The sequence below is a fragment of the Choristoneura fumiferana genome, chromosome 14, assembly GCF_025370935.1.
Source record: "Choristoneura fumiferana chromosome 14, NRCan_CFum_1, whole genome shotgun sequence".
Taxonomy (NCBI): Eukaryota; Metazoa; Arthropoda; class Insecta; order Lepidoptera; family Tortricidae; genus Choristoneura; species Choristoneura fumiferana.
Genome location: NC_133485.1, coordinates 7,509,626 through 7,535,135, shown reverse-complemented (window position 1 = coordinate 7,535,135; position 25,510 = coordinate 7,509,626). Strand labels below are relative to the sequence as shown.

At 39.1% G+C, this 25,510-nt stretch overlaps 1 protein-coding gene across 1 annotated transcript; it reads right to left on the bottom strand.

Moving 5' to 3' along the window:
• Positions 1-435: 435 nt before the first annotated feature.
• LOC141434882 (G-protein coupled receptor dmsr-1-like) lies at positions 436-25,510 on the bottom strand. Its single transcript, XM_074097365.1, has 6 exons — positions 25,097-25,510; positions 22,511-22,669; positions 18,166-18,302; positions 17,873-17,975; positions 16,680-17,251; positions 436-3,269 (listed from the first exon to the last, which is right to left on the bottom strand). Exons 1-6 carry the CDS (start codon positions 25,412-25,414, stop codon positions 3,248-3,250), a joined length of 1,311 nt encoding a protein of 436 aa, XP_073953466.1. The 5' UTR covers positions 25,415-25,510; the 3' UTR covers positions 436-3,247.

Genomic DNA, 25,510 nt, shown 5'->3' with positions numbered 1-25,510 from the left:
GTGCAGAATCCTGGAGCTGGATCAACTAATTTATTAATAAATGTTTTTTCTTCCTTTCTTTTCTTTCTTGATTCTAAGAAATTCTACACGCCATAGATTACGCAACTCATCTGCTCATAGCCCTTCGACTGATCGCATGATAACATGAAAAAAAGCATAACTGCAAATATGGCCAACAATGTAAAGTTTTCTTGTGACCCCTAAAATCAATAGAACGATTTGTAAATGAGAGTTCTGGTCGCTGTTTACAATAGTGACATTACTCACTGCTTTGTATTCTTTGATTACAAAATGAAGAAGTACAGAAGCGCAAACCAACAACATTGCGGGTGTATTGAATAAACACTGGAAAAATATAAGTCAATATCTTCCAATTTGCGAGTTGCAGATTTAAAAATATTAATTTCCGGGAAGAAAAATAACAGAGTTCTTATCAAAGCTTTATTTATCAAAGAATATTTTGTAAACCCTTTTCGTATTCATTCATTTATATCACCATGTTAACATTGTATAAGCAAAATACATCATACGTAGACATTTATCCTTAATTTATTTTTATGTACAGAATTCGAAGAAGTTTTCTATTTAATAATGTAATGGTCTGCGTACAAGAGAAACTGTGTTGATGAGATTGTATATTAAGAAGATGATATTATATCAAAGCTTATATTAGGTACCTTAGCTTATTATAACCAGAGTAAGTAGGTCCACCAGAAAATAATACTTATTGATAATGTGCAATAAAGGATGGCATATTTTTATGGGTCCTACGTACAAGGGCTTAAGTGTAAAATCCTTACTTTACAGGACGGGCTTTCAAAGTTAAAAACTGTCGTAACTCAGAGATGGTGTGTCCGAGACTTCTAAAATTTGGCACACTAGCTAATAGTACTCTGTCCTTCAACCACAATGAATAAATTTTAATAAAACATATTTTCATCAAAAGTTATTATACATACGCCCATATACGTGAATTTCTGGGACCTTGTATTAAAAAAGACAGTAAAAAGATCTATGTGGTATTGGCTCATATATGAGTTCAATTTTAAAATCTTTGGTAAAAAATACGTTACCCAAGATAATTGGAGAAATCAAAAAAAGTAATACAATCACATTATGATGTAGCATCGGGGTAGCGGCGTTCCGCTTGACGTACAAAGTACCTAAATGGCAGTTATGCCCACTGATTTAAAAAAAACCGCCCGGGATTTACCGCGTAAAAGTATCAAACGTACGCTTAGCCCTTTTACGTTAAAATTGCATCTAGTTCGGCCATTTTACTTCAATGATAACTCGAAAAATAATTAAATCAAAATGATTTTTTAATCCACTATCTACATGTAAGTATATAGTTTATAGATACCTATAACGCACAAAACTCAAAATTGAAAAAATCACTTTGGCCCTTATACATAGGACCAATCGATATATAAGTTTTTTCAGCCCTCTCATGGTTGTTGGTATAATTGACTTTGATATCATTTAGTATACACAGTTATATTTCTAACACAAGCAAAAAATGTACGTACATGTAATTTTCTAGAATAAAGCTTAATGCATCAACTTTAGTTACACTACAAACTCTTATTTACAATTGTGAATCTAAAAGGCTGGTCTATGTATTTTATTCACGGAGTAAATGAGAATAGGGAAGTACCTACATTTAAACTAGTTTGTTAATGTCTTTTGGGACTCGAAACAAAAGATTGGTTTTCTTTTTCATTCTCATTTTAATCTTCAGGAAATTGAATAAAATCGACGAGTCCCGACCCGAGTGACATTATTTTACATTCTAGTTGTACCACAGAATAAGTAATAGCACAGTAGTTGTACTGTAATAATATTTTATGCAACAGCTGTATAATAGGGTTAAAAAAGGTGAGTGGTGTGAGCCACGAGCTTTTTTTGACTTGCTTATACAACGTTGCATACAATACTTTTTCTTCGACTGGGTACATTAATTACAATACAAAATTGAAGAAAAAGTAAACTTTAAACGTTTTTACACTTTAGTAAAAAGTATGGCAAACGCAAAGAGAAGGTAAACAACATTAAACAAGTGAGAAATATGAAAATGACAATATTTGTCTAAGTTAAATTTTGTTTTTGATTAACGTTCACTTGCCTGTGACGATCTTAAAAATACGAGTTACTTATGTTGGCAGGCTATGGATTATATTCGAAAAGTTTTTATTCTATATAAAAACCATATAAAATATGTACATACCTAACTGGCTGCACCTTAGCCTGTCCGAAAGTACTTACGAATTAAGAAAAAAAAAGTAAGTGGTAGCAGTATTATTGTTTTAGCAACATTACGATACAGTGCTGTTATGGGGAATATACAATATAGACTTTTCCAGAATCTTGTTATGTATGCTGTTATATTACTGTTCGTGATTAAGTAAATCACAGATTACAGTATAGCAGTAGAAAAATCTTATATTACGATACAGTGTGTGCGCTACACTATGTAGGTAATTAAATACATTTAAAATCGTAAAAGATGTACTTACCAAGTACTACAGAATAAGAGTGTGCTTAAATTGAGATGGAAAGCGGATATGTACAAATACTCAGCGTGTTGCCACGGCAAGCTGCAGCGCTGGTTTTCAGTATGACCCTTTTATTAATTAAGTAATTGATTGTCCCTCTCTGTCAATCAAAGGTTGACCGGCAAATAAGTTCGTCTTTGTACCTTGTTCAAAAGAACAAGGTACAAAGACGAACTTATATTTGTAATCTATTGTATTTTGTATTTCCTTTTTGTACAATATAGAGTTTTAGTACCTAGTAGTCGAGATCAAAGATATCTTTACACTTTAGTACCTTGTCGCTGTCACTTCATGTTGGAACTTTTGTATAAAATTGTCAGAAGGCATAGAGTGACAACGTACTAAAGTGTAAAGCTGTTTTTCAATTATTGTAAGAACATTGTATGTCTGCGTCAGTGACTTATCACAAGTAACAAGTATTATTGTCTTAACTTAATGAAATTCTATGTTGAATATTATGAACTTGTGCTATACAACTGAATGAAATTTAATTGAAACAATTTCGTTAGACTCGATCCATCTCATTTCACTACATCATTGGACGAATAATTAATAATTATTTTATTATACAAAATCAAACTTGCGCTTAGACTTAAGACATAAAACGAATGACTAGATTTTCTTAAGATCGAATGTAATATTTACAGAAATTGTTGTAGAACATTTGCGCGTTTCTCTTGTACGATTTTCCTTCACGGAACTGAAGTCTTGGCACTGAAACAGAACAAGCAACAAGTTATAATTACACAATGTACAATGAATTGTCAAGGCACCTATACAAGGAGTTTTGTAACTTAGAAAGCTGCCTATTTAACGGGAAAGTAACATCTTACACACGATCACAAAATTATTATTTCAATTATATTACACACGAGCACACGACGATGACATGGGCGGCTTTGTGCCTTAATTTGAATGTGTCCCATTGAAATTGAGTCCTTCGGCTCCATGTCTATTTTGGGACGTGACTGGGGTCACAAACAGACACAAACAGGGCTATAATTAATTCAAATTCAAATCATTTATTCAGTAAATAGGCAGCAATGGGCACTTTTACACGTCATTTTTAAAACTACCAGCGCTTTCATAATATTATCATATAAATTGCGTAAGTAGGTACTTGAGTATTTGCGTGTACGAAACTATAATTTAAAGTTAAGCATTGGAGAATGATTTTTCTGACGTGTCCGGCCAATGAATGTGTGCAGCTGGGCACAGATCTCTCAGATTGAAAGGGCTTGAACTGTAATCCCTACACGGGTCTAGTGCGGATCGAGACTTTCACACACACTATTCAATTGCTTCGCAGGTAATGTAGGTTTCGTCACGTTGTATTCCATCCCCGAATAGCTGACGACAAAATTTCAAAATGTATGGTAATTAAATTAACATCACTCATCGTCAGGAGTTAACTACTTTCCACACTTGTATCGTAATTAACTATCTATTCTTTGTTACAGTGAACTTTGTTAGCAGGAAAAAATTAAGTGTACTTTTATTTATATCTTCCGTAAAGAGATACACTAATTTGTAAATGCAATACAAATGTATACAGTGTGGAAAAATAACTCGGGCCCTGGAGGGAAACTACCTAAATCCTTAAGTTGGTTCATTTTACATAAAGGTGACATTCCTTTATTTTTAAAAAGAAACAAAACTGCATTCAAAGATTTTCTAAAACTCGCTTGCCTCGCACGAGACTCGCACGGGACCAACTAAAATTAAAAAAAACAAACACTCGCTATTTTATTATACTAATCGATAGGATAATTATTCCTGACTGAAATTTTATCCTGACTGAATAATAATCCTATCGATTAGTATAATAAAATAGCGAGTGTCTTTTTTTATTTTAGTTGGTTCGAGTCCCGGGCGAGGCAAGCGAGTTTAAGAAAATCTTTGAATGCAACTTTGTTTCTTTTGAAAAATAAAAAGTAAAATGAGCCAACTTAAGGATTTTTAAGGTAGTTTCCCTCCAGGGCCCGACTTATTTTTCCTCCCTGTATAAACAAGGGAGATACTTAAACTAAGTATAAAAAGGGAGAACCTTTAGCTAATTTCAACGTCTTTCGGGTTCTTACTGATGTTACAACAAATTACGGTCTCCATTTTGATATTACGTGTTGTTACTTATAGGGCGCGGTTATTATAGCCTCCGCATTTCGCTCCTAAGTGAATTAGTGAAGGTGTCGGTAGCTCCCGCAAAGGAAGCTTATTGCAGCTTCAAGTTGAAAAACTATATTTTTAACCTCCAAGTGTTTACTAGAGATTGGCCGAACATGGGTTTCACTGAATACGAATATTCGGCATAATTGATTCCTAAGTAGAAACTAGAAATATGATTAATTTTGTTGTTGAAATGTTGTAATTTTAGTCATGCAACTCTTGATTAAAACAAAAAATTGTCACAATAACGATCCGATTGATTTAACATATTATTATAATAAAGATCACTGTAGCTTAATCTCAAAACAGCTAAATACTTATATTTTGTTTTTTAATTAATAACCATCCCTTTTTATTTACTGTTATTGGAAATAAAGCTACAGTGTCAACAAAAAACATAAAACCTCACTATACCTCATATAAATGACACATTTAACACTCAACTCATACATGGCTCAATATAGTAAAAAGTTTGAGTACCACTTTGCCGAACATTCGGTGATTTAGCCGAATATTCGGCCGAAAACGAATATTCGGCCCATCCCTAGTGTTTACTTTCTTAACTCTAATGAAAAAATAAGTATTTATTTTAGCCCTGAAAACAAGGGCCCGACTGCATAACAAAGTACGAATAAATAGTATTAGCGATTTTGAAATGAAATTCACTAATATTATTTTACTTTACTATGCAAATGGGCCCAGATTAATTTTCAACTGTCTGTAAAATGTGATTTTAGTCGATTTAAAACAAATAAATAGTTACTCGATTGAGTTGGAAAATAAGAGACGTCAACTAAGTCGCTAACTAGTGCCACGGCCTAAGAACGATTTATTGAATAATTTTCACGAAATCGTTTTTTTGTTGAAGCAAATTTTCTTTTCCAATTTCAAAAATAAGTATATTCTTTGTATCGAAAAGTATGAGACTATGCCGATTAGCACGTTTCGTAACCGACCTTTCGACGGGTGTCATGTATGCGCTTGACATTCCGTTACTGACACGTTCCTATTACGGTCATGGCATGTTTTTTTTTTGACTGGATGGCAAACGAGCAAGTGGGTCTCCTGATGGTAAGAGATTACCACCGCCCATAAACATCTGCAACACCAGGGGTATTGCAGATGCATTGCCAACCTAGAGGCCTAAGATGGGATATCTCAAGTGCCAGTTATTTCACCGGCTGTCTTACTCTCCACGCCGAAACACAACAGTGCAAGCACTGCTGCTTCACGGCAGGATTAGCGAGCAAGATGGTGGTATATAGCAATCCGAGCGGACCTTGCACAAGGTCCTACCACCTGCAAACCTGCATGATACGGTGTACAGGTACCTTTTACTTGTGGTCATGCAAAATCTATGGGGTAATCGCGTCTTTACAGCTCATAAAAGGTAAACAGGCTAGTTTAGTATCGTCAGATACGTTTGACAACTTTGACATTTACCCTCTGTTTCGCCATCCATTGATAAATTTATTTGACGGATAAATGTGATGCCGTCTCTGTTTGTTGTGCTCCAATAGACGGAGACGCCATCACATTAGCCGCCACTTAAAATTAATCAATGGATCAATCAATATTTTCACTTATATTTAAAATACCACAGACAGGACTTATCAATCACGTTAAACATTACAATACAACATAAGTATGTAATTTAGTTTTCTGTTAACCATAGCGGTCCCCCGACACCGACGACGTTTAGATAAAAAAATATTACTAGGTACTTATGCTAAATTAATTTAGGCTAATTTTGCGGGAAATCTGCATAGTCCCCGCGAAATAGTGATAAATAATATAATTCTCTTAACTTGGTTATCCGGAAGAAATCCCTTTTTAGGGATATGCTCGCCTTTGCTCTCCTTTCTGTGAATTTATATTTCTTTATATTTTATTTTTATGTGTAATAAAGAGTTTACATACATACCTTCTTACATCCATACTAATATTATAAATGCGAAAGTAACTGTCTGGCTTTCACGCAAAAACCGCTGAACCGATTTGGATGAAATTTGGTACAGAGATAGAATAGACCATGGGAAAGAACAAGGGCTATCTTTTATGCTAAATTAATTGAAATAGAAAGTTTATATGGTTTCGTCGCGGAAATAAAATCATGAAACTTCATTTAGGCATAGTCCCGACCGAAATAGTGAGCTCAAATCATTATATAATGTTTCTTTATAACTTGGTTATGATGAGAATAAAGTTTTTTTAAATCCCTTTTTAGGGATCGATGAACTCGCGTCTTCGTGCATCATTTTTTCTGTGCCAAATAAGCAAAATATATTTACATTTATATTTTATTTTTAAAATAGGTGTAATAAAGTTTCTAGTGCGGCAGGTACATACTTTTTACTTACAGTACTATACATACATAAATCCTAACACATTGCACAAATATGAAGTTTCTGAACCATTGGAAAAAATGCTATTTCATTTCGATTGCGAGAAAAAAATTGTAATTTCTGTGAAAGAATTAATGCGAGTCTTATTCCTCCAGTCCATAAAACTTTCATAGGTTTTCAAATAAATCTTTCTAGATTTCGGCGGCAAAAGATTATCAATTATGTCTTTTGCTCTTTGCTCGACATCATAATTTTCACTATCCCTTGACGACATTGTGAGAATAATGAATTTATTTTAATCGTTTATGATTTACGCTCTACAACAATTTCAAAGTTTTCGCGGTAAGTATTTTATTTCCAACCAGACACAGATAATTATAACAAAATCGCATCGGCGAAATGGTCCATACACACTGGAATAAATAGAATGGCGCCACCTTCTTTGCGGAAATAGCATAGCAAAAATTAATTACTTTTACTCCCTAGGACTAAAGTACACACTTTACTCCCGCGTCGTAAGGCTATATTAAGTACCTACTTTTAGAGCATGAGAAGTGAAAATGCGATTCTCAATACTACTAATAGAATAGGTACTACTCGTATCGCACGCAATATTGTCAATATTCAGCAACTTCATAGTTGTGCAATGTGTCAGGATTTGCTTCATAATGGCCGTTGACTATCTATAGTTATTTTTATAAACTGGGCAAAAAAAAGATGTCATTCCCTATCTTAGTCGACGGAGCATGTATTTTGCCTCGTTTTATGACAGTTTCTAAAAGAAAATATTACTTAACCTAACCAACAAAAGGTTGGAAAACCCCCGACTTTGTCACTTCAAAGTTCAATATCTCAAAAACGGCTGAACCGATTTTGATGTAACATATTTAAGAACCATCGCTAGAAATCCTCATTTCAATTAAAAAATATCTTTCTGCGTCCGGGGTTAAAAAATAAGGCTCATTGTAACATTGACTTGTAAGTGACAATAGTCAATGTTCTAACCCGAACAACTGACACTGAACCATTGGGTCGTTAAAAAATTTCTCGGTAGATTTTACCAGTAATAAGTTTTGCTTCTCCTGCTGTTATAGGTTTTAGTAATCGTTTATTACTCACAATCACTATAATAACCGGTTTTTTAACAATTAACTTACCTAAATAAACTTAAACTAACAGCAAAATTATGACTTTTTATCCATACCTATACGTGTAACAGTTAAACAGTACTTACGTTAAACAGTTTTGCGGAGTTAGTATTTTGCTTGCCGACTCTTTTGGTCGGACCTTAACACTATCACTGCCATGTGCCTACGTATTTATAAACTGTGACTAATATTACCATTATGAATCATATACAACTAACTCACTACAAAACGTTGCCAAGTCACAGGAGACGTTATTGGAGCTGTCTAAATCGAAACTAACGAAACAAACTAGTAGCAAATCAGACTATTGTTTCTAACTATAGTTAGCAAACTTTAAATTACCTACCTGTGAAAATAGAGTAATAGTTGCTAGATGTCCCTGAAATCTGCCGTCTGGTAAACTTTGTTTGCAGACGTAACATATTAATTGGAAGGGTTACAGCACAATTGTACTTCATTTATTTTAACATTTGAAACTTAACGGTAAAATTTGAACATGTTTTTAAATGAAACAACGAAACTATTTAAAATTATGTAATAAAAACATAATAAATACCGCTAATAAATGTACATGTAGGTATTTTTAGTCTATTTGTGTTCGAAATATCGAGAAACGTGTGTTACAATTTGGACCGCTAATTCAAACCTAAAATTAAACGGAGTATAAGGGTTATTTGCTCCCGGATGTTTCAACTTGTTTGAATATGCCCCTTATTAATTACTTAAGTCCTTTGTTGTTTTTGAGTAGCAAGATATTTTCATAAGGTTCAAATTATGTAGGGAACATTGAGCCTCGGAGCCAAAATCTGTATTAAAATTTTAAAGCTCTACACGCAGCTGTGCTCCGCGGTCGTGAGTTCGACAAATGAGTTTAAATGAAAATTATTATGGATTTACCTCATACTTGCTGTGCTAACATTATTTAAATTCGCCCCTCATTACATTGATTGCATAATTTTTAATGAATATTTTACTGACATTGTGAATACCTAATTAGTATAGCGCGTGATCAATTAGGTTCTCGAGCAAAAAGTGCACATAATTTCGTAATATTAGGTTATGGTTTCGGCATGTGTTCGCAAGGAGGGTGAATAGCCTGGCTGATGCTTGACAGAAAACCAACGATGCATCTTGTGCACGTTAACCGTTAAAAAAACATCCCCGCTGTCACCAGGGTCGCCATGTTTTAAAATTATTTATTACGTGAAATTGGCAAATTGTCTTCCAATGGACAGTCCTCAGAGTTTGCAGGTAGCTGGACCTTGTGCAAGGTCCGCCCGGATTGCTACCACCATCTTGCTCGCTAGTCCTGCCGTAAAGCAGCAGTGCTTGCACTGTTGTGTTTCGGCGTGGAGAGTAAGACAGCCGGTGAAATTACTGGCACTTGAGGTATCCCATCTTAGACCTCTAGGTTGGCATCGCATCTGCAATACCCCTGGTGTTGCAGATGTTTATGGGCGGTGGTGATTTCTTACCATCAGGAGACCCTGCCATCCAGTCGAATAAAAAAAAAAGAGTCATATTTTGAATAATCCTACTTTCCTACTAATATTATAAATGCGAAAGTTTGTGAATGTTTGTTACTCTTTCACGCTGAAGCGGCTGGACGGATTTGGATGAAATTTGGTAGGTATGTAGATAGCTGAACATCTGGAATAAAACATAGGCTACTTTTTATCCCGATATTCCCACGGGATAGGGATAAAATCTCGAAATAACAATCGCTGGGCTTAGAGTCATGAAATTTGATAAGTAGGTAGCTGGACGTTTGAAATAACACATAGGCTACTTTTTATCCCACGGGATAGGGATAATATCTTGAACTAATAACCGCTGGGCTTAGAGCCCTGAAATTTGGTATGTAGATAGCTGGAAATTATTCTATAAAACATAGCCTACTTTTTATTCCGATATTCCCACGGGATAGGGATAAAATCTGGAAACAACGAAATAACAACCGCTGGGTTTATAGTCATGAAATTTGGTAAGTAGGTAGCTGGACTTCTGGAATAACACATAAGTAGTCTACTTTCTATCCCGATATTCCCACGGGATAAAATGTTGAAATTTCAAACGCTGGGTTTAGTCTTGAAATTTTGGACAGTTGTTCGTGAGGAAACCTGCACAACCCTGCAAAGGTATTCAATGGTATGTGTGAAGTTCCCATTCCGCATTGGGCCCGCGTGGGAACTACGGTCCAAGCCCTCTAAATCTGATAGGACGATAGGCTGGGATGATGATGGTGATGATGTTCTTAACACAAAACTCTCAATTTCAATCACAAAATCTAGAAAAAAATATATACGTACGTAAATGAAGAACATAATAGGATTTAATAGGAAGGAAATTTGAGAGAGAGAGAGAGAGAGAGAGAGAGAGAGAGAGAGAGAGATATTTATTTACAAAAATTTGACACGAGCGATTCATATTTTGCTTTCGAAACCCACAAAATTGCACCGAGCTTACAATTACTTATACAAACATCCAAAAGATGGCGCTGCCTGTAGATTACATCAAGCTATCGTTCGACTAACTTGGAATCTATAAGTAATTTGAAGCAATAATATATTAATAAACCAAGTACTTAGGTGTCACTCTGGATAGCAAGTACTTAGGTGGCATTCTGGATAGCAGGATGACGTTTAGGCCGCATATTAAGATAGTTAGAGATAGGGCCGCTTATACTCGATGCTAAACAAGCGTTTAGCAATAAACTCACAATTTACAAGACTTTTGTACGACCAGTTTTCACATACGCGAGCGTCGTGTTTGCGCAGGTTCTACAAAACAGGTTCCTGCGCCGCGCTATCGGGGCTCAATGGTTTGAGCGCAACTTCGATCTTCACTGGGACGCGCAACTTCCCACCGTCGCTCAGTTTATGAAGCTGTCCTCACATAGGTACTTCGATTCGGCTCCTCACCACCCCAACCGTCTCCTTAGGGGGGCGGTGGAGTACCACCCGATTCCAGATGTTTCCCGTAGGTTCCGGAGGCCCCGTCACGTCCTGAGGGACCCCGACGACGATATCACCGTCACTAACCAAGCTCGATCCGACATAGATAGCAGATGCCCAAAAGAACATCACAGGGCGACACTAACTTTCTGAACTCACCGCACCGCCCCCTCCGGAGGAGGCGACGACGCCGTCCCCCACAGAACACCACACGTGGGCGACCCCACTATTTCAACCGCTACCGGCATGTCCCGGGTAGGTTTTCTCCAATCAGACCTCAACCCGACTGAGTTTCTTGTCGTTTCTTCTCAGTCGAGACTAACGTAGTCCTTCCGAAACGACGTAGCATAAACATCCGATTGCTTGCAACTCTCCCTTAGCGTCCAAAGTCCGAGGTCGGCTCAATAGGAGCACCCTTTGGCGTGCTAAGTTTAAACCACCCACTTGCTGAGCAGCCCATCTGGTTGCTCGCCCTCTCTCCGGTAAAAAAAAAAAATGTTAAAAATTTGCTTCCCTTCTAATGTTGAATACCTAGGTTTTGTTGCTTCTTTTGAAAAGTACATTGAATTTGAGTTCGTAATTCCAGAAATACTTTAGTTTAATTATATTATTTTAGGGTCAGTTAAATTAGTTAGGTACTTATTTAATAAGGGTATTTAGGGTTATGATTCGACATCAGTTATTTCGATTAGATTAAGACATATGTTTTAGTTTTCAACTAAGTTTTGTTGTTCAGTTTGATATTATATTTATTACTTCTTAAATTTATAATGACTCGCAAACGCAAGTCGAATCTTTCGCATAGCTCACAAAAAGCTCGAGCTATGAAAATAGCTAGACAGCAAGAAACATCGGCTTATATGCTGAACAGCGGAGAATTGAGCAGGCGGAGCGCCAGGCCAATGCTCGAGTGGCTGAAACATTGGCGCAAGCTAATGCTCGACGCCAGCAGAATTCTGATCGCAGTGCCAACGTGACGCTCGAGGAGGCGGCTTCTCGGCGTCAGCAGCACGCGGAGCTTATGGCATCGCAGCGTGCCTCTAAAACACCAGAGGAGGCAGCTTCTCGACGTCACCAGCACGCGCAACTGATGGCATCGCAGCGTGCATCTGAAACACCAGAGTAGGCGGGTTCTCGACGTCGGCAGCACGCGCAACTTATGGCATCGCAGCGTGCATCTGAAACACCAGAAGAGGCGGCTTCTCGACGTCAGCAGCACGCGCAACTTATGGCATCGCAGCGCGCCTCTGAAACACCAGAGGAGACGGCTTTTCGACGTCAGCAGCACGCGCAACTTATGGCATCACAGCGTGCCTCTGAAACACCAGAGGAGATGGCTTTTCGACGTCAGCAGCACGCGCAACTTATGGCATCGCAGCGTGCCTCTGAAACACCAGAGGAGACGGCTTCTCGACGTCAGCAGCACGCGCAACTTATGGCATCGCAGCGCGCCTCTGAAACACCAGAGGAGACGGCTTTTCGACGTCAGCAGCACGCGCAACTTATGGCATCGCAGCGCGCCTTTGAAACACCAGAGGAGACGGCTTTTCGACGTCAGCAGCACGCGCAACTTATGGCATCGCAGCGCGCCTCTGAAACACCAGAGGAGACGGCTTTTCGACGTCAGCAGCACGCGCAACTTATGGCATCGCAGCGCGCCTCTGAAACACCAGAGGAGACGGCTTTTCGACGTCAGCAGCACGCGCAACTTATGGCATCGCAGCGCGCCTCTGAAACACCAGAGGAGACGGCTTTTCGACGTCAGCAGCACGCGCAACATATGGCATCGCAGCGCGCCTCTGAAACACCAGAGGAGACGGCTTTTCGACGTTAGCAGCACGCGCAACATATGGCATCGCAGCGCGCCTCTGAAACACCAGAGGAGACGGCTTTTCGACGTCAGCAGCACGCGCAACTTATGTCATCGCAGCGTGCCTTGAAACAGTCGAAGAAGCAAACGTGCGCAGACTCGCTGTTGCACAACGACAAGCTGAACGTCGGGAAATATTTGCAAGGAATAACTGGGAAGCTTTTAAAAAATGCGCTTTTGACTATGATCCAACTTTAGATTATAGAAACCACAGGCTCATCAAAATTGATCGTATGTACAAGGCTTGCAGATTTTGTGCTGCATTGAAATGGAAGGAGGAAACGGTAGGAATGTGTTGCTCTGGGGGCAAGGTAGCCATTTCCACACTAGAGGAACCTGTCGAGCCTTGAAAGTAATTATTTTCTGGCGAGACTGATGAATCAAAGCGCTTCTTGAACTGTATCAAAAAATATAATTCCTGTTTTCACATGACCTCCTTTGGGGCAGATAGGATCCTCGCTATGCCTGGATTTTCACCGACCTTTACGGTGCAGGGGCAAGTGCACCATAAAATAGGGTCTCTTTTACCTCCTTCTAATGGTCCAGCACAATTTTTGCAAGTATAGTATGGGAGACGCCGAGGCGGAGACTGATAGGCGATGTCGAATTATTCAGGGACTCGAACGAGCGACTGTACTGAAAATACAAAAAGTCCTGCATGATCACAATGTATTGGTGCACGAGTTTCAAATAGCTTTAGAGAATATGCCCGACGAAAACTGCAAGGTAGTGATCCACGCAGACCGCGTGCCTAGCGGGCAGCATGCGCGGCGCTACAATGCGCCAGCCGTCGCCGAAATAGCGGCTGTGGTCGCAGGCGCTGACCTCACCGCCCCGAGGGACATAGTCTTGCGCAAGCACAATGATTCTCTCGCCAGGATCGCTGACACGCACCGCTTCTACGATGCTCTACAGTATCCCATTTTGTTTTGGAAAGGGCAAGAAGGATATCACTTCAGTATTCCTCAAACGAACCCGACTGGCGACCGAACCCGAACAAAAAAATGTCCTGCATGGATTTCTACGCGTTTCACCTGATGGTCCGCGAACACGATTTCAACTTGCCGCTGAGGTGTAGGGTACTTCTGTCGCAATTTTTGGTTGAGATGTACGTGAAGATGGAGAGTAAGCGTCTGAGATTCATAGCGCTAAACCAAGGTAAGTTACGTGCGGAGAATTACATCCACCTTCAAGATGCCATCGCAAACGACAGCAATGTGAATTCAAATGACTTAGGGCAGATAGTGATCCTTCCTTCGTCAGTCGTAAATAGTCCACGATACCTCCACGCATATACCCAGGACGCTTTTTCCTACGTTCAGAAATATGGGCGGACAGACCTATTCCTCACATTCACGTGCAATCCAGCCTGGACTGAGATCAAAGAAGAACTGATGGACGGGCAAAGACAAACGGACCGCCACGATATCATTGCGCGTGTTTTTAAAATTAAAGTGGAAAAGCTGGTGGCTTTCCTCACCAAAGGGCATGTTTTTGGTGAGTCGCAATGTTTCATGTATTCGATTGAATGGCAAAAACGCGGATTGCCCCATGTGCACTTGCTGCTGTGGTTAAAAGAAAAATTGCGACCGAACCAAATCGATGCAGTGATATCAGCAGAGCTGCCCGATCCCAATGTGGATAAACCGCTATATGACACGGTTACTAAAAGCATGATCCACGGCCCTTGCGGAGTGTTGAACCCTGCATCCCCTTGCATGAAGGACAGAAAATGTAGCAAAAAGTATCCTCGTGCGTTGTTAAAGGAGACTCAAACGAACGATAACGGGTACCCGTTATACAGACGCAGAGGCCCGGAGGAAGGGGGACGTACGGTCACAATTACAGTGAGAGGTACCGCGCAAGAAGTCGTAGTGGACAACAGCTGGGTGGTCCCGTATTCACCGCTCCTTTCCAAAATGTTTAATGCCCACATTAATATGGAGTTTTGTAACTCGGTCCAGGCAATTAAATACATTTGCAAGTACATCAACAAAGGCAGTGACCAGGCGATATTTAGTGTGCAACAGCAGGGCAATCCTAACATTGCCCCAAGAGACGAAGTGCAAATATTTAGAGCGGGTCGATATGTTAGCAGCAACGTATAGACTGGGATGATAGGATGCTGATTTTCAGGGTTCCGTACCCAAAGGGTGCCAACGGTGCCAACGGTGTCGGGTCTGTCTGTCCGTCCGTCTGTCACGGGCTCTATCTCTTAAGCCGTAGATACTTGAAATTTTCACAGATTATGTATTACTCTGGCCGCTATAACAACAAATACTAAAAATAAAATAAAGTTACAAATTAAAGGGGGTCGTCATACAAGAAACGTGTTTTTTTTTCAGCGTATTTGATTATTACGCCGTTACTAGGCAGCCAAGGTTGTCATCTAGCAACGGCCCTATGCCGTTTGAATGTTTACCTTTAAGTTAGCGATTTTAATGATGTTTAACTCGTATAAAAGCTTCGATATTATAATATAGTGACTGTCTGATTGTGTGGTTTATTCGTTTTTGTGCAAAATTAATGAAACAATTTATGAACCACAAACCTCAATGAATCGCTCGCCAAATCCGCATAGTACTAATCACTATGTTTACCTATTGTTTTTTACACTAGAAAAATCATACTAAGTATTTAACACTATTTACAAGGTATCATATAGTTTAAAATTTATTCACCCTAGTCGAGCTCTTTATTATTTATTTACACAACATACGAAGTCCACCGAATTTCCTGCGAATGAACTGCGCTGACAGCCATTTTTTTTTAGCCGCGTGCGGCGCGGGGAATGGTTTCAGAAGCAAACAGCCAGCAGAACCAAAGAGGATGAGAATACAAATTGTTTTTTATTCGAAATACTTGCACAAGTGCTTACATTTCGGCGATATTTTTAGCAGCTTTTCCTTACCTTGCCCTGTTTGTTTATTTATTAACCGACTTCAAAAAATTCGGTTGTATGTTTTTTTTATTTATTGTTTGTTTGGGTCAAATCTTGGAAGCTAAATTTGACCCACTTCCAATGGTCGACTTGAAATTTGGCATACTTATGTAAATTTGGTGACAATATAATAATCTGGTAGTGACATGTTGGTGGTCCTGCCAGGATTGTCTTAGCAGGAGGGAACTCCTCAATAGTTAATAGTACCGACTTGAAATTTGGTACAGATATGTAGTTTAGATGACAATGCAAGTACATTCAACAAAAAGTACATTCGGCAAAAAATCTTGTATTAAAAATGAAATGTTGAAAACTTATTACAAGCATTATATTTATTTGCCTTGTAATGTAACTATGTTTGCTCGGGTGGAATCTTTCAACTCAAATTTGAAGTGGATATCTTCAACCAATTGAGCTGAAATTATACACTCATGTATAAATCCGATGACAATACAATATTATTATGTATGACATGGAGTTGATCTGATGATAAAGCTAGCGTGTGGGTTTGATTCGTCTTGACGAGTACTTTGGTAACCAGGGGCATAAAGTACAGTGAGCAAAAAAAAACTTACATTAGAAGAATTTTAAGAAAAACTTTTACTGAACTGCTTATGGAACCCTTCACGTACGAGTCCGACTTGCACTTGGTTATTTTTTCTTGAATAACCAACTAAGAAAAATTTATTTGTCTACTTACGTATTCTGACCATCCGAGTGTGAAGCAGTCGGTGGAGGCCAACGATGTAGACGCGCCCGCCACATAAGCTGCCCAAAAGTCATGCGAAACTGCCGTGACATCGAGCAGTACAGCACAAAGTTTATAGCTCCGTTCAAAAGCGCAAGTGCATCCATCAGCTCCCCGAACAAGTCGTAGCAACCCTTGAAGAAACACCTCCCGAGCACACCGCTCAGGAGACCCAAAATACCCTGCGGCAATTCAGTCGCCAAAAACAACAGCAAAACGGCCACGAGCATTTTTGTCGTTCTGTCCGTCCTCTTATCCGCTTTGTACTGCCGTTTCATCATCTTACTGTTCGTCGGGCATGCTGAATAGACTCTTATCTTTTTCTGGTGCTGATTCGCTCTGTAAACTTCTCGTATTAGCCATAAACTTATGACGGTCAGAATGCAACACGGCAGTAATTTTATCACCACAGCGTGCACCCAGAAATTGATCTGGTAGAGTTTCCCTTCTTGGTCGGCATCAACGTGATATAGTATCATGGGACCCGTGGCTTCCAGAACGATTGCCGTATGGATATCAAATACCTAAAAAGATGTAATAAAGATTTAAACTAGATTTACTAAAATGAGAACGGAAAGTTATTTATATTTGACATGTTTTCCAAGGGATGTAGACCAAGACTACTTTTGATGAAATTGTGACATTTTGATTTTTTTTTATTGGACTGGATGGCAAACGAGCAAGTGGGTCTCCTGATAGTAAGAGATCACCACCACCCATAAACATCTGCAACACCAGGGGTATTGCAGATGCGTTGCCAACCTAGAGGCCTAAGATGGGATACCTCAAGTGCCAGTAATTTCACCGGCTGTCTTACTCTCCACGCCGAAACACAACAGTGCAAGCACTGCTGCTTTACGGCAGGATTAGCGAGCAAGATGGTGGTAGCAATCCGGGCGGACCTTGCACAAGGTCCTACCACCTGCAAAATTTTGATTCAACCACTAGCTACATATTAAGAAATATTGGGGGCTCATCAATCGCAATCTACGTCGAGAAACGTCGAGAAAAATATGTCTAATGCACTTGAAAACTCTCATAAAAGCCCAAACCATATTAATTTAACTACGTCTGCCTTTTAACTTCATCGGTGTGCTAAATGGCGTAAAGGCATTATGAAAATTGGGTCGGAGATTGCTTTTTACCATATAAGTGGGAATGCAGAGAATAGGAGGGAGGAGGAAGCTGCTCAGTATGGCCATACTACATCGCCCTTCAGTGCACAATATGTTACTTTTGTCAGAATATCTGTAAAAAAAAATACATTAATCAATATAAATCATACTGTGTTCGTTATTAAATTGAGGTTCAATTTTAAGAGTAATAAATTATTTTTTAAGAAATAAATTACAAGCGATCCAGTTTTCCACCGATCCATTTTCCATTTAGATCGTGACTTTGATGTATTTGACTATATATTAATCAGCGGCTCACTTACTTGATAGCTACGTATCTCCACACAGCAAGGGACAATGTTAGACATATGGAGGCCGTGTGGAATATCTGCGCAAAGTGCATGTGGAACAAAAGGTAAGCTGCCCATTTATATGGCATCTCTCTCTGGCCCGGCAGTACCTGTTTCATAAAAAAAAATATTAGTTCCCGCTTCGCCATATTCTTGTTTGGTCAGATTCTTGTTTCGCTGGATATTTGTTTCGTCGGAATTTTTCAGTTAAACAAAACTATGTAAATGTATGGAACTATAATATATATATATGTATATAATGGCTTTACTCGTATATAAAATAAAAGTTACACTTACATTATGAAAAAAATATAAATATAAATATGATAATTGGCATAACCTGTTTAGACATTCTATTAAGTACAGTTGTTTTTATTCCATGTAGTCATTGATTTTATTGCATAAAATCATTCCGACGAAAGAAAAATCTAATGAAACCATAATCCGAAGAAACAAGAATTCGGCGAATCGGGAACTTATCAAAAAAACAGCATGACAAAAATTCAATTTCCAATAGGTACCTACGTCTAATCTGCGATTATATTACTAGTAAGCATTAGAGCTTGCATTAATTACTGATTAACGATAAGATAACCTATTTGTTATTCGTAATGAAACTTTCCATTGTAACGTAGCAGAAGACTGTTCCATGTATTGAACATTACTTGCCTTTACTTAAATCACTTTTGTTCCATATATGTAAATGACGCGAATTAAGTAAACCGAATCGTAATTTAACCTGGGGCCTTGTTCCTTATCAGAATTACCTAGGTAATAGCGTTAGGCGATGACAAGCAGATGGCTATACATACGTAGGTTAGGTATATCTACCTATCAGACGGGAAACCTGTGTAGAATAGGAATTATTTGTAAACAAAGGCTGATACAAGATCCGAAGAAAAGTCAACGGGCACGTACACACGTCGAAACTCCCAGAAGGATGATATTTTGGATGTTTGGTTCATAACATTGCTCAAAAATGCATGAATTTTGTGTGGGCATGGACAGGTCTAAAAATATTTGTTTATATATAGGTGTATTGGTTTTATCTGAGCCAAACATGAGCTAAAAGATTGGAATAAAATTGTGTGACACTCTTACGCATCATAAGGCCTGTGACTGAGTTGAGTACTTATATGTATAACGTGTTTTCTAATTAACAACTTTTATTTTAGGTACTTGTAACGTTGGTACGAATATATGTATAAGGTATGTAAGTTGTGGTAAATACTCGTACAGTCGAACAAATTGAATCATGACCCAGGGTGGAACCTTTGTGCTACTAATGTCATGTTGACATCACATACTTTTGTCAAGGAAATCATAGTTAAATTGATTATTAAAAGGTTCCACCGTGGGTCATGATTCAATTTGTTGGACGTACATGGTAACACTACAGACGTTGTCTGAATCAATTTCACTACATTCTCATTTGTTTTTTAATGAACATTACTCGAGTAAGATTTGTTTTTTGGAGTCTTGTATTTTTTATTTTAACTCTAAAGGTACTTTTACGGTCATCCCGTGAAATCCATATCGAAAATACAAACTGAAACATGGATGCTCAGAAAAAAAACCCAGAAAAAGACACCAGCGCTGCGAATCGAACCTGACCCGACCTGACCTGAGGACCTGGGTTCGATTCCCAGCGCTGGTCTCTTTTTCTATATTTTTTCTGTGCATCCATTTTAAGTTTGTATTTTCGATATTACTGGAGTACCTACGAATCCACATCTCCCACCCACATACTACGTGGTAGCCTAGTGATTTGACATAGGTATGGACTCTGAAGGTTTTCAAAATTAATATGCGAAAGTATATAAAAAAATACCTAGAGCTTTACAATGAAGAAAAACATTATAAGGAACCCTGCCTACACCTCCGAAGAATTAAAATTCCTCATGCGCACTGGGCCTATACGTAGGTATATAGGCAGAGTTGATTATGATAAACCTACATCTCACATGGCGAAAAAGCTAAAAACAAAAGAACTCTCATCATCATCTTAATCTCGGCCCATATACGCCCATATACTGCAGGGCACAGGCCTCCTTTCAGAATGAACTCTTCTAACTCTCATCTCACTAATTAGGTACTGCTACGAAACGCTAACTTATTAACTAAGTTGATTAGGTTTGGCCCTGACTAAGTTCCCAGAATGTACTTATGTGGATACTTTGTCTCACCGTCTAAGGTCTCACATATAATGTGTCGTGCTGTGAGGGTAGGCAGCGCCAGTAGCTGCACCCGCATGTACAGTCAAGTACATGGATATAGACACGGCCAAAGTTACAAAAATATATAGCTATACACGACTTTATGACGATTATATTTATACTCTGTTAATTAAGTTTTAGTTTTTAATATTTCATTGTTATTTTACATTTTTACTCGACTACGGCAAAGCCAAATAAATAAATAAATATCATGGGACACTTGACACCAATTGACCTAGTCCCAAACTAAGCAAAGCTTGTACTATGGACACTAGGCAACGGATAAACATACTTATATAGATAAATACATACTTAAATACATATTAAACATCCAAGACCCGAGAACAAACATTCGTATTATTCATACAAATATCTGCCCCTGCCGGGATTCGAACCCGGGACCTTAAGCTTCGTAGTCAGGTTCTCTAACCACTTGGCCATCCGGTCGTCAAAGAAAGAGTAATGATTTTAGCAGTCTATGTATGTTTGTATTTACGTATTTATTTTTGTTTTTGACTTCTGACTATTTTCAATATTGATTATTATTTTCAGTTTTTACTTGCCATTTTTATTTTTCAAATTATTTTATGAATTTTAATCATCAACATCCCAGCCTATATACGTCCCACTGCTGGGCACAGGCCTCCTCTCAGAACAAGAGGGCTTGGGCCGTATTTCCCACGCGGGCCCAGTGCGGATTGGGAACTACACACCCACCATTGAATTGCTTCGCAGTTTTGTGCAGGTTTCCTCACGATGTTTTCCTTCACCGCAAAGCTCGTGGTAAATTTCAAATGTAATTCCGCACATGAATTTCGAAAAACTCAGAGGTGCGAGCCGGGGTTTGAACCCACGACCCTCTGCTTGAGAGGCGATAGGTCAAACCACTAGGCCACCACGGCTGTAAACACTAGGCCACCACGGCTGTGACCACTAGGCCACCACGGGTGTAACCACTAGGCCACCGCGGCTGTAACCACTAGGCCATCACGGCTATCTTTCTCGTAACTTTGACATGTACAAACTATGATGTAATTTTATACTGAATTAATAAATAATCTAATCTAATCTAATCTAATCTATGCACTTACCATTAAGTCGTGAATACATTTTTTTGTGTCTTAGGCCGATATCTTTGCACTTGACTATATACCCAGCAATAGTAAAGATTATATACCCTAATAGGTTTATCTACCCTGTTGCTAGTGCTGGCAACTGCGTTCGGGTGTAGATACTGGCGCTGCCTTACCTAAGTCGCTAACCTATGCTACCAGATCTTAGACTCAAAGAAGAAGGAGTGAGCAAAGTAATCGTTTTACTAAAGCAAAACAACGCCTGATACAATAAATCAATCCTTTTATCATATCTGAGTTTTACAATAATTTTCTAGTTATATCAAGAAGTATAAGTAAGTGTTTATAAGGTTTATTGTAGTTGTGGTAGTTCCTATATCGGACAGACGAAAAGAACAATAGCTGAGAGGGTCAAGGGACATATTGCAGCTGTTAAAAATCGCCAGGTAAATAAGTCAGCCATAGCCGAGCATTTGTTGGAGTCAGGACCAAACCACTGGATTGAGCTTCACAATCTCAAAATTCTGTCCATGGAACGTTATTTCTACTCAAGAATGGTACGTACGTATGGTAGTAGTTGAAATAAAAAAGCATACAAATTTCAAACGGGACGATGAATATAATTTTCATCTTCGTGGAATCCTGTTATTAATAAGTGTCGGCGTAGGGTTGAATGTTCGGACGGACGTTCGGACGTTGTTAGTCTTATGTGTCGGTGTGATGGGGTGATAAATAAAAATTACCCAGTGCGGGTAGTTCATGATACGAGTGCCGGTACTATTAGTGTTCAAGTGCGGGTAGTTCGAATGACTCGCGCTGCTAGACTTGACACCCCACACTTCAGTCTACTCGTGACCACGGCCACTGCAATGTTGCCGAAACATCGAGGTAAATATTACTCGTTTGTCTTAGCGTGATAAGTCCCGTTGGTGGTATTTTGACTATGAGTGAAAATCACGAATGTTTAAAACTTTATATATATCAAGAAGAACCAAACAGACAAGTACGATGACATGTGCTGCTACTTACCAGGTATCGATAGACGGCAAAGGGCACGTACTCCATCATGACGAATACATCGGCCACAGCCAACCACTTGAGCAGCCGGTTGATGGGCGCCGCTGCCAAATCCCTACGAGTGAGCACCACCACGTTCAAAGCATTCGCTAAGGTCCCAAAAAAACACACCTGCAAAGTAAAGAGAGCAAATTAAAAGCTTTTCGAGCACATTTGCCGCGTTTTAACAGCTATCTACTTTACCTAAAAGCCTCTAATATAAACGTTATTAATGAAGGTCCGACGTGGAGTCGTAATTGTTGTCTGCTAAAGCTTTAACCTTACCGGCAGTCAATGAAATTTATATTGTTACGAGTTTTGGCGCAGCGTGGGCTTTACAAACACCGCAAAAATAGGCGCCATAAACGGGTCAACATTAATTAGTCATCAGTCGCAAATTGCTGCGGCATTTGACACCAAGTGGCGTTCACCGCGGCCTCGGCCATGTTTGCCATCGGTGCCAAGAGGCTGTGTTGTTATTGTAACTAGAGTACGGCATGAGACGTGTAATGTACTAATTTACCCTTTTTTATACCCTTATAAAATATGACTCTCTGGTGGCCGATCGTCCAGAATAAGACCCATCGTCCACAATAAGACCCATCGTGCACAGGGATACGCAAATCATCCATATCAATGAACTACCATATTTTACCTTGCTTTCCCTTTTTTCCTTAGCTTCCAACAAATATTGTTTTTATTAGCATTACCTACGTTTGCTCAACGACATTTAAGTTAAAAAAAAACCGGACAAGTGCGAGTCGGACTCGTGCACCGAGAATTCCGTACACATTTATAGGTATGTAAACGGGAATCGTGTGTGTGGTGAAGATATTTCCCGCTTTTTCAGAGTGATTTAATACATCCTGTTTAAGCAGAGCCCTGCTCCTAAGCAAAACGTACGCAGTGTGGGTTCAGATTATATTGGACTATGATATTTACACACACTAAAAATCAAAATTTTCAGACTTTTTTACTTAGTTGTGTTATAATAGCTACCTTCACACCAAATTTCAAGTTTCTAGGACAACTGGAAGTACCCTATAGGTTTCAGTGCACGGCAATTTGTATGGAATCACGTGACAGGCTTAGCCTAGTGTGGACTGTGGAACCAACGGAAACCCTACTTGTAATTTGTTTTTGCTTTTAATAAACCATTTTGATTTGATTTTGATTTTGTTGTATAATGACTGTAACTTTTGATTGCGTTGACTTAAAAGTTTGATTTTTTCAAGGCTTCAAGGGACCGCAAATATGATTATTCGATATCAATTTCAGCTTGATACCTTCACGCGTTCCTGAGAAAAAGGGTCTTGACAGACGGACGGACGGACGGACAACAAAGTGATCCTATAAGGGTTCCTTTTTTTCCTTTCGAGGTACGGAACCCTAAAAAAAGAGTTTTTCTGCATGCGCCGTAGTGGTAATTCATCAATTGAACGAAAACATTTCTTTCTGAATTCAGATGAATGACAATTACAGTTAGGTATGTAATAAATCTCAAACCAAAATAATGTTCTGCGAACCTCAATTTGCTCGTAAACATATGTCAATAAAATATTCTCAGAAGCGGTTCATTCTGGCATGATATAATATATGATAGCTAATAACTCATGCCCTGTATGACAGCGTATTACCAACGCATTACTATAATTAAAACCCTGGTATTAAGGTAGGTAACTGAACTGTATATACATATATATGTATGTTTTGATAGCCTATTGGGTGTCCCACTGCTGGGCAAAGGCCTCCCGTTTTGTTTTCCACCCCAATTGCCAATTTGGGTCGGAACGTTCCAAATCTTCCCACCATTTTCTTTTTGGTCTGCCCATGCTTCTGTACTCTCGCATGGAAACGGATGACATGTCTCGCCGAATCCCACTAGACCTTGGCGGTCATCGTCCCTGCATCAACAATTTCGCAGTTCTGGGGTGCCGGTCGATGTTGCTGATTTGATCAGCCTTCTCCGTTACATCTGTTTAACGACAGCGGTAACGTTACCAACGTTTTAACGGTATTTGAAGCCCTGCTCCCAACACGTATGCTACGGCAACATACATCGCAATTACGCGAATGTTCGCTTTTATCGTATATTATCCTAATCTTAAAGTACATTATCAAAAAACTAAAATTAAAACAATTTACTTAATGGAGTTCCCTTAGGCAGGGTTCCGAAAATGCTGGCAGCTCTACAGTCCCCTGTGACGTCTGCTAACGTCTTTGTTATTTTTTGCAAGGACCCCACGGACCAAGGGTCTTGACAACGAACGGAAGAAAGTCGTATTCGGTGCCTAAACCTCTGTATTTGTATTTTGTAGTATGTAAAAATGTTAATTTCGTCGAATCAAAACCTTCTAAAGGTAGTTTTTCACCGGCGAGGCGAGACGAGAATTAAAATTTGTATGGCAGCGCCCGCGGCGGCTCGCGGCGAGCGCGCGAGAATGCATACAAATTTCAATTCTCGTCTCGCCTCGCCGGTGGAAAATCACCATAAGGCTCGGATAAATTCTCATAAAGATTTGATGATTTGATCCGTCATGTTATGGAGAATATACTTACAAGAAGACTGAAGTATCCATGTATGCCGTTATACGCCAAGACAATGTCCCGAAAACTGCCAGAACAGTAGTTACATGTAGACTCTGGAGACTTCGTCAAATTCAGTTTATCCTTCAGACCATTCACTAGCTTTACTAACGCACCAAAATCGAAATGCTCATGGCTAATATTCTTCGTCTGTATTCTCAGCGACGCTGATGAAAGAAATTGGTATAAGTCAAAACTAGTTCGATTGGTGCTCTCATCTGTTGTTATCTCTTGAAAAATGCTGGAAAACGCCTTGGTTATGTTCTGGGCGGTATCCACGTCGATTGCCATGTTAGTTTCAATAGGGACTCAAGAATTTTATCAAAAACCATCACCGCCCAAAGATGGAATGGCGTTTAAAATGACGAAGTCAGTTCCAGTTGGAAA